At 46.1% G+C, this 15,432-nt stretch overlaps 2 protein-coding genes across 2 annotated transcripts; both read right to left on the bottom strand.

Moving 5' to 3' along the window:
* Positions 1–5,906: 5,906 nt before the first annotated feature.
* Positions 5,907–9,188, bottom strand: LOC127293131 (ATP-dependent DNA helicase DDM1-like). Its single transcript, XM_051322686.2, has 4 exons — positions 8,118–9,188; positions 7,864–8,050; positions 7,421–7,596; positions 5,907–6,766 (listed from the first exon to the last, which is right to left on the bottom strand). The coding sequence occupies exons 1-4, from the start codon at positions 8,753–8,755 to the stop codon at positions 6,133–6,135; spliced, it is 1,635 nt and encodes a 544-aa protein (XP_051178646.1). The 5' UTR covers positions 8,756–9,188; the 3' UTR covers positions 5,907–6,132.
* A 2,710-nt stretch (positions 9,189–11,898) lies between these two features.
* Positions 11,899–14,829, bottom strand: LOC127293132 (uncharacterized). The gene is made up of 6 exons (XM_051322687.2): positions 14,045–14,829; positions 13,891–13,929; positions 13,721–13,791; positions 13,124–13,188; positions 12,856–13,038; positions 11,899–12,742 (listed from the first exon to the last, which is right to left on the bottom strand). The coding sequence occupies exons 1-6, from the start codon at positions 14,467–14,469 to the stop codon at positions 12,341–12,343; spliced, it is 1,185 nt and encodes a 394-aa protein (XP_051178647.1). The 5' UTR covers positions 14,470–14,829; the 3' UTR covers positions 11,899–12,340.
* Between the last annotated feature and the right edge of the window lie 603 nt (positions 14,830–15,432).

Genomic DNA, 15,432 nt, shown 5'->3' with positions numbered 1-15,432 from the left:
GTGTCCCTTCTCCTTGCAGTAATAGCACTCAGCATCAGGCTTAGGGCCAGTCTTAGGTTTCATAGGAGGCGTGGCAGCTTTCTTGCCACCCTTCTTGAATTTTCCCTTAGACTTACCCTGTTTCTTGAAACTGGTGGTCTTGTTGACCATCAACACTTGGTGCTCTTTCTTGATCTCAATCTCAGCAGATTTTAGCATGGAGAAGAGTTCAGGTAACTCTTTGTTCATGTTCTGCATATTGTAGTTCATCACAAAGTTCTTGTAACTAGGTGGCAGTGATTGAAGGACACGATTAATCCCCAGTCGGTTAGGAATCACTATTCCCAAATCACTGAGTTTCTTCGCATGCCTGGTCATGGCGAGCATGTGCTCACTAACAGAGCTGCCTTCTTCCATCATGCAGCTGAAGAAGTGTTTCGATGCTTCATAGCATTCCACGGCCGCATGAGTCTCAAAGATAGTTTTCAACTCATTGACTAACTCATGTGGATCGTGGTGCTCAAAACGTTTTTGAAGATCGGCTTCCAGACTGCACAGGATGGCACACTAAACTTGAGAGTACCGAGTTTTCCGAGTCGCGTAAACATTCTTTACTTCATCGGTTTCAGTTTCTGCAGGAGGGTCACCTAGCGGTGCATCAAGCACATATTGCAGATTTCCGCCATTGAGGAAGATCCTCACATGATGGAACCAGTCGGTGAAGTTGCTACCGTTGCTCTTAAGCTTTTCTTTCTCTAGGAACTGGTTAAAATTGATTGGGGACGCCATATCTACAACATATTTGCAATAGTTTAGACTAAGTTTATGACAAATTGAGTTCAAATTTTAATTTAACAAAATTAAAAACTAGGTGAACTCCCACTCAAAACAATATCCCTCGAATTGTCTTAGTGATCACACGAACCAAATCCACCACACCAAGTCCGATCATCACGAGACAAGATGTAACTTCAATGGCGAACACTCAAAGTGTTCATCATATCAATCATATGATTCATGCTCTATCTTTCGGTATCACGTGTTCCGAGACCATGTCTGTACATGCTAGGCTCATCAAGGCCACCTTAGTATCCGCATGTGCAAAACTGGCTTGCACCCGTTGTATGCACTTGTTGATTCTATCACACCCGATCATCACGAGATGCTTCGAAACGACAAGTCTTGGCAACGGTGCTACTAAGGATGAACACTTTATTATCTTGATATTTTAGTGAGAGGGATCATCTTATAATGCTACCGTCACGATCTAAGTAAAATAAGATGCATAAAAGGATTAACATCACATGCAGTTCATATGTGATATGATATGGCCCTTTTGTCTTTGCGCCTTTGATCTTCATCTCCAAAGCACGGACATGATCTCCATCATCAACGGGCATGATCTCCATCATCGTCGGCGAAGCACCAAGGTCAATGGCGCCGTCTTCATGATTGTCCTCCATGTAGCAACTATTACAACTACTTTGAAATACTACTCAACATGAAATTTAAAGACAACCATAAGGCTCCTGCCGGTTGCCACAATACAATAATGATCATCTCATACATAGTCATCATCACATTATGGCCATATCACATCACCAAACCCTGCAAAAACAAGTTAGACGTTCTCTAATTTGGTTTTCATATTTTACGTGGTTTAGGGTTTTCGAGTAAGATCCAATCTACCTACGAACATGAACCACAACGGTGATACTAGTGTTGTCAATAGAAGAGTAAATTGAATCTTCACTATAGTAGGAGAGACAGACACCCGCAAAGCCACTTATGCAATACAAGTTGCATGTCGAGCGTGGAGCAAATCTCATGAACGCGGTCATGTAAAGTTAGCCCGAGCCGCTTCATCCCACTATGCCACAAAGATGCAAAGTACTCAAACTAAAGACAACAAAAGCATCAACGCCCACAAAACCATTGTGTTCTACTCGTGCAACCATCTATGCATAGACACGGCTCTGATACCACTGTAGGATAACGTAGCATAGAAAACAAAAAATTTCCTACCGCGAACACGAAATCCAAGCTAAGATGCAATCTAGAAGACGGTAGCAACGAGGGGATTATCGAGTCTCACCCTTGAAGAGATTCCAAAGCCTACAAGATGAGGCTCTTGTTGCTGCGGTAGACGTTCACTTGCCGCTTGCAAGAGCGCGTAGAAGATCTTGATCACAGCGCCACGAACGGGCAGCACCTCCGTACTCGGTCACACGTTCGGTTGTTGATGAAGACGACGTCCACCTCCCTGTTCCAGCGGGCAGCGGAAGTAGTAGCTCCTCTTGAATCCGACAGCACGACGGCGTGGTGTCGGTGGCGGTGGAGAATCCCGGCGGAGCTTCGCTAAGTGTGCGGGGAAGAAGGAGGAGTGGGGCGGCTAGGGTTTGGGGAGAGGGGGGCGCCGGCCATCTAAGGGTGTGGCCACCTTGTGGTGTTTGGGTGTGGCCGGCCCCCTCCCCTTGGCCCCTCATTATATAGGTGGAAGCCCCAAGTGTTGGACTACAAGTCTCTGAATAAGACCCGAACCCAAAACCTTCCATGTGATAGGGAAACCTACCCAAGGTGGGAATCCCACTTGGGGTGGGATTCCCCCCTTCCATGTGGGGGGGGTGGCCGGCCCCCTTTGGGGAGTCCACTTGGGACTCCTCCCCCTTAGGGTTGGCCGGCCATGGGAGGTGGAGTCCCTCCGGGACTCCGCCTTCCTTAGTGGTTTCTTCCGGACTTTTCTAGAACCTTCCATAGAACCTTCCGGATCATTTTAAATCACATAAAATGACTTCCTATATATGAATCTTATTCTCCGGACCATTCCGGAACTCCTCGTGATGTCCGGGATCTCATCCGGGACTCCGAACAAATATTCGAACTCCATTCCATATTCAAGTTCTACCATTTCAACATCCAACTTTAAGTGTGTCACCCTACGGTCCGCGAACTATGCGGACATGGTTGAGTACTAACTCCGACCAATAACCAATAGCGGGATCTGGAGATCCATAATGGCTCCCACATATTCAACGATGACTTAGTGATCGAATGAACCATTCACATACGATACCAATTCCCTTTGTCATGCGATATTTTACTTGTCCGAGGTTTGATCATCGGTATCACTCTATACCTTGTTCAACCTCGTCTCCTGACAAGTACTCTTTACTAAATCTTGTGGTATGTGGTCTCTTATGAACTTATTCATATGCTTGCAAGACATTAGACGATATTCCACCGAGAGGGCCCAAAGTATATCTATCCGTCATCGGGATGGACAAATCCCACTGTTGATCCATATGCCTCAACTCATACTTTCCAGATACTTAATCTCACCTTTATAACCACCCATTTACGCAGTGGCGTTTGATGTAATCAAAGTACCTTTCCGGTATAAGTGATTTATATGATCTCATGGTCATAAGGACTAGGTAACTATGTATTGAAAGCTTATAGCAAATAACTTAATGACGTGATCTTATGCTACGCTTAATTGGGTGTGTCCATTACATCATTCATATAATGATATAACCTTGTCATTAATAACATCCAATGTTTATGATTATGAAACTAATCATCTATTAATCAACAAGCTAGTTAAGAGGCTTACTAGGGACTCATTTGTTTGTTTACATAACACACATGTATTAATGTTTCGGTTAATACAATTATAGCATGGTATATAAACATTCATCATAAACATAAAGATATATAATAACCACTTTTATTATTGCCTCTTGGGCATATCTCCAACAAAGATACCATACTCCTTGCACTTTGTTAGTTTCTAGTTACTCAACAGGCAATAGGTATTCTAGAAATACGTACTGTTTTGTAGGGTTTTTATCATTTTTTCCCCCTCAAATGCGCCTAAAAAAGAATTATTCTAGTCAAATATCACTAATAAACAAATGGCTGTAACTGACTATGACTAGATGATATAGATACATTAGTTATTCGGTTCATAACAAAGGTAATTATATGCATTTTAATGGATTGGGTGGCTGTAACCTTCTCTTTACAATCTAAATGAATATATTTTTTTTTTGAGAAACACAGTACAAACGTAGACGCCCACATACACGCGCATACACTCACCCCTATGAACGCACACACGCACACCCTACCCCTATGAGCACCTCCGAAAGACTGAGCTGGCGGATTGGATCTTGAAATTGACGAAGTCACCACAGGCGCCTCGCTGTCGACGGGAACGTCGCCTCCCACTGAATGAATATTCCGCCGTTATGAGACACACAGATGTCAAACCTGGGGTTTGAACACTGGTGGGCTGGGGGTACAACCACCCTCCTAACCACCCAACCTCAGGTTGGTTCTCAATCTAAATGAATATATTAGATATACATAGCGAGAACACAAGCTAAACCATTGCTATTAGTTTATCATAAGATGCATATATGTATGAAGTCATCAAAGCAAACCTTTGTGTGATACACGGAAGTTGTATCTATATATGCAAAATCAACGCCACGAATTTACTTAATTAATACCCTAATCCATAATCTTACATTAGACACTTAAAGAAAATATTATGTAGTACCTCTGGTAAGATTAAATTGATACCAAATTGTGAAGAATTCCTGCATGTGTATGTTGTACATATGATATCAATTAAAACAAACATGAGGAAGTATGTTTCATTTTTGGACTCCTACAATGATTAAAAAATTGATAAATTTTTTAAAAAACAATACGGAGCTGGGTTCTATATTTTAGAACATACTACAATGTCTAGCACAATTTTAAAAAGTAAAAATAAAATCAAGTGGTTTGGGGGTTTGAAGAACTCAAGACCTATAGGTTTGCAACAAAGGATTCATCCAGCTCAGCTACCACTATGTTCAGTCAATTCTAGACAACGTTTATTTATAAAGAGTAGTGTGGCGTCTTTGCCATGGGCGCCACACATGCCTTCCACGTTGGCAGTTATAGGCCACGCACGCAAGATGTGTGGCGGCCAGCATGGGCGCCACACAGTGAAGTGTGGGTTAGCGAAGTGAAATAGTTTGGCCGAAAGGTTATTTTGTGTATTTCTTTTATAAAAGGGTTATTTTTGTGCAAATCGCCGCTTCGCGAAGGAGTAGTCCAATTTCAAAGAGCTCGTGGCTGCTAGACTTCAGAGCGTGCACCAAAGTCTGACAGTCTCACTCAAGAACCAATCTGTGGTAGCCCAACGACGCAGCTCCTTCAGTTGCCTCAACGCATGCCTCCGCTTATGTTTGCAGTGCCCCATGCAGGTGCCTCAGTTTGCCTGCTGCAGCTGCCAGAAACTCCCCAGTACCTGATCTAGAAGCAAAACCCCACGTTCCCGATCTCGAGCTCTCCACAAAAGAAGCATCAAAATTTGCTTTTACCCAGTCTGTTTCAGTATATGGATGCTATAGTCTATAGGTGTTTTTTTTTTCGATACGGGGTGAACCCCTGCCTCTGCATCAATCGATGCTATAGTCTATAGGTGTTATGGCATGTATGTATAAAACAGGTGGCCAGGGTGGGAGTGTTAACTCAGTGACACATTACCATCGAATTCCCAGTGAGACGAGAATATACCAGGCAAAACAAATTTCAGTAGCGACCACAACTCTGCAAGGTTATTTGAAAATGATGTCCTGGTCAAAAGGAGTCTATTATCTATCGGCAGCCGCCATAACTCAGAAAATAATTGCCATTCCAACTCTTTAAACTGATGGCCCTGGAAAAAATAAGTATACAATTTGACATATAAATACAGAAGGGCAAAAACCACAAAGGACTACAAAGGAATAAAAATGTTTTAGGATATTTTATTTTCCATCATCCATCACCTCATAAAAAACAACATATTTCCACCAATCGAGCAAACCAAACAGCGCACATTTAGGAGTGGCACAAGATGAATCAATATCAATATCTTCATGCCATTGATTTCAAGTGCTATCACAGGTAAACAACATACAGTTCAGGAGAATCCATACTACTACTTAACGACAACGTGAAAAGAAGTCCATATATAGAACGAGTTACATGGTTCCTAGAAAAGCGGGACTAATAACTAGGAAAGTAAGCAAGATGAGCATTAGTTCAGCTAGCTCCACTGAACAATATCCAGACAAGTGCTGCATACTTGCTGCTGGAGCAATAGGGCAAGTCTCACTTCTTCCCAGTTTCCACGAGCAGCCAGTCCTTCCTCATGCCCGCTGGGAGCACCATGAGAGATTCAAACTGCCGATCATCACGGATCAGACTACTATAGGCTCTCAGGAAATCAGCACTGGTCAAGTCAGGTATCTGTTTGAGTGCCTCTAAGATTTCTCGAGGGGAAGTTGCCTTTGGCACTTGCACAGGCTCAGCTGGCTTCAAAGAAGCTTGAAATGTGCTTTTAATTTCTCCAAGCAGGGAGAGAACTGCATCGTCTGTTCGAGGCCGCTTAGCCTTATGATTACCTTCCGGCCCCAGTTGAGTGGATGGCAGATTAGGACTACCTTCACCATCGTTTTCATAAGCAGCCTCTGCTGCCGCCTCTTGTGAACTCTGACCACCAGACCTCGCACCGTCTCTTACTGTGTGACCTTTCGAGAGGTTAACTGCATCCTTGTTCTTAACAGCTTTGGTGTTGGAGCACGTAGCACCTTTTGTTCGTGGAGGCGTATTTTCTACAGGCTTCTCCATCTGCCTTAGAATGAATGGATCCAAAATGGCATGAAGCTTTGAAACAACAAATGCCCTTCTATTAATTGTAGTTTCTTCTATCTGTTCCTCACCTCTTTTCCCAGTAAAATCAAACCTTTAAAGAAGATTGTTGTCAGCCAAGCAGAGGCACAGAAAAAACAAATATCATACATGAAATATTTAGAAATAACCTTACCATCTTCAAATAAAAAAATGACACATGTAAGGTACTATAATAGACACTCTTTTAGCAAACGTGATATGCTAGTAACAAGATAGGTCTTCAAAAACAAATAAGTTAATAATGTTTAGATTTGCTAGTTCAGATAGTTCTTTTCAATTAGTGTGCTATTTAGCAGCTAGACATCCCAAATTTACATGAAGACAACAAACAATCTATACGGAAACAAAGCATCCAGACCTAATGAATAATGATATATTGTACTTATAGGACAACTTAGTTTCCAAACAGCATTATATACAGATATATACAGCTATATGAGATTATTTGTTTCAAGGGTAGCATTCAAATACTAAAATTACTAGATTACAATAAATAACTGGTAGTGAAAGTATTTATATCATCCTAATTGAATTTAACAGATATGCTTTCGTTAATTTAGAAAGAATATGTGCAGTTTAGCGGATTTATCAACAGAAGATCTGACATACGGCAGAGCATCCTTTCTGAAAGATATGCCTCAAGGCAGCAATCAGTCACTGATAAACAGGTGATGTACTAAATGGGTAGAGAAAGAGTGAATCATACCATGACTCAAATTCATGATGAGATACGGATATCTCAGGAAAAACAAAGTTCAGTACCGACCACAGCTCTGCTAGGTCATTTTGAAATGGTGTCCTGGTCAAAAGGAGTCCATTCCCTATTGGCAGCGGCGTTAACTCCAACAACAATTCGCATTCCAAGTTTTTCAACTCATGGCCCTGTAAAAAGAAGTATACAGTTGACATTCAATGCAAAGGGGGAAAAAGTAATAGCGCGCTATAACAAAATAGCGTGGGTCTAAAAATACGCTATTAGCATGTTATAGCGTGCTATTAACGCGAATAGCGCGCTATAGCGCCGAAATAGCGTAGCGTCGGCTCTCCAGATATGCTATAGCGTGCTATTAGCGTTGGAATAGCGCGCTATTTTTTTTCCATGGGAAAAACACAAAGGACGATGATTCAGGATATTTGTTTTTCCATCACCTCGTCAAACACAACATACTTCCACTTGTAATGAGCAAGAAGTTTTGCATCTGCGATGGCCATCTCATATGAAGTAACTATTATGGGAAAATCAGGGCCAATAGTTTTGGTCATGACCTTTGTCAACATCTCTTCTCGGGCCACTTTATCTCCATAGTAAATCAGACACGTCAGAGATGGAGCAAGCCTGAAACAAAACTTTTCCACATAAGACATCAACTAACAACATTGAAATGAAACTTTGGAGACTTTACCTTGAGATCTCATCCACCCAGTTCGTTAGAGTGGTTGCAGAAGCAATTATCATGTATGGACCATGCAGACCATTCCCTTTGAGATGAGAAAGAAACGCAATTGACTGGATTGTTTTCCCAATTCTAATTTCATCTGCCAGTATCCCATTAACCCCAATCTGCCAATGCGATATTAGCCACTTCACACCTTCTATCTGGTAAGGCTTCAACTTCGCACCCGTCACTAACGGAACAATCTTGGCCTGCTCCTTTTCCCACATTTCTTCTTCTGTGAGAGTAGCGTCATAACCAGGGCTATAATTGCTAGATTCTTCAAGCAACTTCTCAAGTATATATTCTGCATAGAGCTTTGTCTGTTTCAGCAGCTCATCAAGCTTGTTAAACCGTGTCATAGGATCAGAAGCAAGTCCCACAGCGTCTTCCATCTGTTCGGCGTCACATAACTGTTCTTCCTCCTCTTTGACGAAGGATGCATCATCATTCTTGGCATCAAGGTCAGATGGAGATGAGCTGGCATTCAAAGGATCATCAACATTCTCCTGCTTGACGGAGTGCAATGGCTGACATTCTTCCTTCACCGCCTTGACAATGCTACCCCCACTGCTTAATTCCCTTGGTGTTGCGGGAGGCATCCCCATTCTTGGCTTCCGAGATTCTCTAATTTTGCACCAAATGGATAAATCAGGCCAAAGTATCAAAATCAGTGGAGAACTTCAACATGCAAAATGCAGAAATAGCCCAAGAAAAAGCTATGGGGCCACATTAGTATAGTTTCTAACAATAAAATAACACACACCATCCTGAAGAGCGGATTGTACTGGAATCAACAGCTAACGGCGGCAGGCTATTTTTTTTTTTTACCCCAATTAGCGTGGCAACAAGATAAACATCATTATTTCCACCATAGGCCTGTAGGTCACTACAGGCTTACATCCTAAAGAAATAGCACCACTGATCGGCGACCATCCAAAATCCAGACAGAAATCTCTCCATCACCTACTCAGATTTGTACTGATGCCTCTAAGTCCTAACAGAGGAAAGGATGAAACCCTAACTAAACCCAAATGCGGACATGCTAGTCGAAACCGGCGAAGTTGCAGGAAAATTAGTCAAAACTAATCTAGTTGGAAAAATTGCGTAATCAATGGGAACAAATACACAATTTCACCTCGAGATAGCCTACCCCCAATTTTCCTATCTAAAAGACGGATGCGCAAAAAAATAAATCCCAAAAGGTGTCAGATCCCTTCTCCAGTCCGGTCAATCCTTAAACAAGAAAAGGTTGCGAAAAAAATTCATACCGAGGCGCGCCCGCTTCGAAGAGACGGCCCGGAAATCCGTCGGAGGACGGGAAGCGCTGGGAAGGGGAGAAAGTGGAAGGGGGGAACTGGGAGTGGGGAAGAAGGGCAGAGGGAACTCACGCGGGACGGCGAAAACTTCCAGGGCTTCAGGCGGGAAAAGCATTTGTTACGGACATAAAAAAGCCTGCAAATAATTCACTTTTTTCAGGGGTAAGCAAATAATTCCCCTAATTGCCACAAGGTGGGCCTGGGCTACATCTGCTCAGGCGAGCCCGGCTACGTAGTTGGGCCGTCTGGGGCAAACGATTTCGCTCTGCCTCAGGGGATAACGACAGGGTCATACTATTCAACGCCTTTAGCTCCACTTACACCACCGACGCTCGCGCTAAACAAATCGTGGGCCAAACCCAAAAACAGGTCATCTTCTTCGGTTCTTCCTCAGACGCGCCGCAACACCAACAACTCTTCAGTCCCCCACCCTCCCTTGCCACTATCGGCAAAACCGCTTGCACCCGTGGCCGGTCCTCCACCGCCCCCGGCCTCCCTCTAAACCCTTCTCCTCCTTCAACTCTAGCGAGGTTCTAGCACCATCGCACCCTGAACCCTAAGTCGTCGGAGCCTCGCCGCACTTGCACCCCACCCTAAACCCTAAGTTTCTCGGCCTCACCTCCGCCAGCGTCACCGCGACCAACCGTGCCATCCCCGTCTCCGGTGAGGTCTAGGCCTTGCCTCGCCAGCGACGCCGCGTCGTCCCCATCTCCGGCGAGATAGGCGTGGTCCTCTTCTTCCCCCGATCTTCTTCTTGCTTCGGTCATCCCCTTCCTCCCAACCACTGCTTAATAGGGCCGACCCACTATCACGCGCTTAGCGTAAGGATGGTACATGTTTTCACGATAATTGGCACAATAAGCGTCAAATAGGAAACACCATAATGGCCTTGGCAATAGAACAAGAGCTATTGTATACCGACCAGTGCGGTGCCCGTACAACACCGCTCACCCCTGCACGCCCGACTGCCCGAGGTGGCTTGCTAGGCCGCGGCCCATCAGAATTTTCCTTTTTCATTTCTTTTTTTCTTTTCTATTGTTTGTTTGTACAATGTGAACATTTTTTGATAAATGAAAAATTCAAAAATCCGAATACTTTTAAATTCAAACAATTTTTAATATGAACAATTTTTGAAAATGATTTCTGAATACATTTTAATAATTTTGAATTTGAACAATTTTAAAAATTGAACATTATTTAAGTATGAAAATTTTTGAACCTAAACTTTTTTGAATTTGAGCAATTTTTAAATTCAAATGTTTGTAAAATTGGAATAATTTCAAATTTTAAAATTTTTCGAACTTGAACATTTCTAAAATTTTATATTTTCAAATTTGAAAAATAAAAGTAATGAAAAAACATTAAAAAAGAAAAGAAAAAAAAGAAAACAGTAAAATGAAAAGAAAGAGGAAAAAGGTAAAAAAAAAAAGAGAGAAAAAATATCTACCTAGGCCAGGCCCACACCCGGGCATGAACCTGGTTGGTGTATAGGTTTAGCCCAGCAAAACGGCCATGATCGTATTTTTTCTCTTGCTGAAAAAAAGAGTTGACATACCCTAAAAAAATGTACCGCCTAGAAATAGTACAGTTGACATTCAACGAACTTAATTCCCTAGAGATTTCATTGAAGTACTTCGGTGTATCTTTACCGCCGCGTTCCTTTCGTGAAAACAACACTACTACAAGACGAACGAAGGAGTATACTGTATAAGAAAAGACAGGGTTTTTTGTCTCTTCATCAGATGTAAAGCATGTAAATTGTGGTGGCCTTGGAGCACTCAGATGGGGACGACAAGCCAGTGCGGCTGCATCGTGGGAGAAGCTCATTCTAGTCGGCGTGCCCATTGTTGGCCTCACGTTAGCGATAGAAAGATTTTGATCGGCGAATCAGGACGCTTTGATTTGCTCTTTTCCGGTTGATTTCCTGGAAAACATCTCTGTCCGTGCTGTCAGTTCTCACCTCTCGCCGTCGCATAGCACTCGAGCGCGACGTCTTCCCGCGTGGTCTCGCGAGTTCAGGGAGAAGCTAGGAAACGCCTTGTTGTATACTTGTATACCAACGAGGTGATGAGTACGTGGCCTGCGGCGTGAACATCAAACGATCAGCACTCGCCGAAAGCTCCAAGCCAGCAATAGTGAGCCCGCGGCGTCAAGATCAATCGCTCGCCGAGGTGAAAGCTACACCAAGCCAGCAACACTGCTGCGGTGAGCAGTGTGGCACGAGGGCGATCTGATGATTCAAAATTTGCGCCACGATTGTTTCATCAAGTTTCATTCATTTGCGTGCCACGATTGTTTCATCAAGTTTCATTCATTTTCTGTGAAATGCAGTGAAAGATATCTGAAGAAACTGTCCCGTGAAGTTCACCTGAGAAGAGTGAAGAAGGCGCATGAAACCGATGAGACTTGTAAAGTGCGGAAAGACAGCAGGGTAGGCAAAAATTTCATGCAAAATAATCAACTCTGCCGCGGATTCTGATTCGAGCCGCGACGGAAAATGTCCCCTCAATCTCGTGGGAGGGAACTAGAGGAGAGAAGGCGTCTACGCCATTATTGTGCACCACGCAGGGCGACATGAACGAACACTAAGCTAACTGCAGGTACGCAATGAGCACCCACACCCTAGCTAGCAGGCAAAAACAGGACATGGGTCAAGAACATATCTCGGGACACCGCTGGGAGGCCGACCAAATTCAGCCACAGAACCCACCGACATCCCAGGTAAGTTAAGTTACTAAGCTTCACCGCTCTCGCGCCGCCACCGCCGGCCGCGACGCCACCGAGGAAGGAGGCGCGGACGATCAAAAATCGCGTCGTCACCGGTAAGGGAGACGCATCGCCGCTCCCACGCACAGCCTAGTTGAGGCGGCGTGGTCAGATCCTGGGGCGCAGCCAGTCGACGATGTCGCCGAGGACCACCTCCTTCTCGGGCTCGATGAGGAGGTCGTGGAGCAGCCCGTCGTAGAGCCGGATGGACTTGTCCGGCGTCGAGGCCTCCCGGTGCAGGCTCTTCGAGCCGGCGGGGTCGGTCACCATGTCGTCGGCGCCGTGCAGCACCAGCAGCGGCACGGTGATCCGGTGGAGGTGCTGCTGCAGGTAGGAGGTCAGCCGGAGGATCTCGTACCCGGTGCGCACCCGGATGGAGCCGGTAAACACCAGCGGGTCGGAGTACTTCACTCGCAGGGCTTCCTCGTCGCGCGACACCGCCGGCCCGTTCTTGCTCGAGCCCGCGAACTGGTACCTCGGCGCTATCAGTGCAAAAATTGGGGCAAGTGCCTACGGTAGAGAGCAGAAAAATACAGTCAGTGATTGTTTCAGTCATACTCTCCAGTCTGCAAAATGCAGTTTCTTTCTGAAGATGTTATTCTGCATTTCGACGAACAGCTTACCTCTACGATGGGGTGGGCGGGCTGGATACGAACAGCCGGTGATGTCAGGACGATGCCGTTAACAAGAGCATTAACCTCCGGATCAAGCACAGCCTTGAGAATGATGCCTCCGCCAGTTGAGTGCCCGAAGCAGAAGCATGGAACACCGGGGTTCTCAGCTGAGACTTTCTTCAGATACATTTTCTGAATTGAACAATAAAATTCCTTTAGACAAGATTTTATACACATGGTCTCAGACAAAACCAAAGGACTGAAACGCTCTCTATACCATGTCTTGGACGGCATGGTCAAGGGACTGCACGTATCCATGTAGACCATCGCTTCCACCGTGGCCTGTGTGACAGCAAAAATGTACGGGTCAGACGAGATATATGAATTACAAATTATACCAAATTCTGTCATAACCTGGCAGTTCATTACATTGAAACGAAATACTAACTCGTCTTGTATCTAAAAAGAGAAGAGATAACCATGGTTGCACACTAGCAATAAATTGATCGTCAGAGTCAACAAAAGTTAACCATGGGCCATGGCCAGTCTCAAAATGATGTCCAAGCTATAACTTGTCGGCATAAAGCAAAAAACCCTCAGATAGAAAAGTTGGGTAATCTTTTACTAAAATGATGATTTGAGTTGTATACTACTACAAATCCTTGGGGAAGAAACAACATATAGTTCCTGGAATGCTTAGATTCATTGATAAGTTGCTTTAATACTCCCGTAAATAAATAAATCGGTTATAGTGGTTGCCGTCAAGCAATGCCAAGTAGTATCATTTACTAAGCTTTAAGCAAAGAATTCCGTAAATAAAGATTTAAGCAAACAAATTCAAATGAGTTAGGGGGGAATGACAGCAGAAGCTCACCTGTCCAATCCATGCCATAAACCTTGACGTCCATGTCGTTCAACCGCTTCGCCAAGTAATCGTACCTCCCACTGCAAAACCAATCCCCAACGAACGATCAGCTACCAGCCCAGACAAACAAAGCCGCGCGCAGCTAATTTTAACAGAGATGAACAGAACCAAATCCTCACCTGTGCTCGTTCAGCCCGTGCATGACCACAACAATCGCCCTGCAGAAACAAACAGATGACAAACCATGGTCAGTACGGCAACAGCATAGGGCACCCTTTTTTGTTGCGTAGAAAAAAAAATACAGTAACAAAATTCGATTCGAATTCTTCTCACCTGGGCTTGACGGCGGCGGAGGAGGAGGAGCCGTGCGGCCACCAGCGCTGCGTGAAGAGCGTCTCGCCGCGGGCGGTGGGGATGAGCTCGTACTCCCTCCCGGCCTCCCTCGCGCGCCGCACGGCGGCCTCGCGCCTCGCCAGCGCCTGCCGCCGCGCGGTGGCCATGGGCGACCCGGCCGGCACCCTTAGCACCACCGCCGACGCCTTGCCCTTCTTGGCACTGCTGGTTGCCGCGGACGACGGCGCGTCCGCCACGGTGGAGGAGGCGTCCTGGCCGTGGCGCTGCGCGGCGCGCCATCGGAGGGGCAGGAGCAGGAGCAGCGCGAGGGGCTGCAGCACGGCGAGGATCCGGCGCAGCGCGAGCAGCGATAGCAGCGCGCTTATCCTGCCCGCCGCCTCCGCCGCCTGCATGCTCCCGGCCATCCCGCTGGGTCCTCGTGGATTTGCGCGCGCGCGCGTGGGTGTGGTGGCGGGCGGGTGAGAAACGATGGGCAAGAATCGAGTTCGGGACGGATCGATCGGCTGTCGCCGGGCTAAAAATGGACTGTTGGTCCTCCAGCGAGATTCGCCGGCCGGAAGAATAGGGGCAGGTGGAGATGGAATCGAATCACGGGTAGAAAGAACGTGGTGGCGCCGACCGAGCTATCCTTCGGCTGGCTTGGGAATCGGATGCTCGTGCGTAATCTCGCAAACTGAACAGCGGGTTTCGGGCCGGATGGTTCGGGTGGTTGGAGGAAGGAGAAGGAAGGATGGAGAAGTGTGTTGCGGTTTTGCTTGGAGGTTGAGAGAGTGGAGGCGGGGGGCTTTATAGCCGCGCTGCCCGGCGGTGGGAGGCGGAGGCGGCAAGGACGGCAGTCCAATCCAAGCAGCAGCCACTTCGCCACCTCGCCGCGGCGATGAGAGGGCGCACGCGGAGGGCCCCAGTCGACAGTATCTCGCTTTACGGGACGTGTGTGGACTGGGCGAAAAGCGAAGGACGCGTGGCGATACTCGAGCGGGACCGTGGCCCGTGGGGCCGCCGGCATCCGAGACCTATGGCGTCGGGGGAGAGAAAGAGATTCGTCGGGGTGTGGGGCCGGGGTGTCAGCGAACCATCGGTCGCTGTCGTGCCTTATCCTTTTCCTCCGGATCGCGTGGTTCGCATCGCGTCGTGGCCCGCGCGATTGGAACAAAACGGACGGACGGAGAGAAGCAGACGCATCTAGAAAATTCGGGCATATACGGGCGAGCGATCGTTATTTTTGTACGGGGAAATTGTCCGGATTTCTCGGGGCGGCGGTGCAGATAACCTCGAGGAGGGGGAGGCGTGCTGCGTTTGGTCGTTTCTTCTCTCCATTGCGTCTCCGTTTCCTTGCTCGTCTAGTCTAGCTCTAGGTGACTACTAGG

This window comes from Lolium perenne, chromosome 4, assembly GCF_019359855.2.
Source record: "Lolium perenne isolate Kyuss_39 chromosome 4, Kyuss_2.0, whole genome shotgun sequence".
Classification (NCBI taxonomy): domain Eukaryota; kingdom Viridiplantae; phylum Streptophyta; class Magnoliopsida; order Poales; family Poaceae; genus Lolium; species Lolium perenne.
Note: the sequence above shows the minus strand (reverse complement) of the source record. Positions and strands in the feature narration are given on the sequence as shown.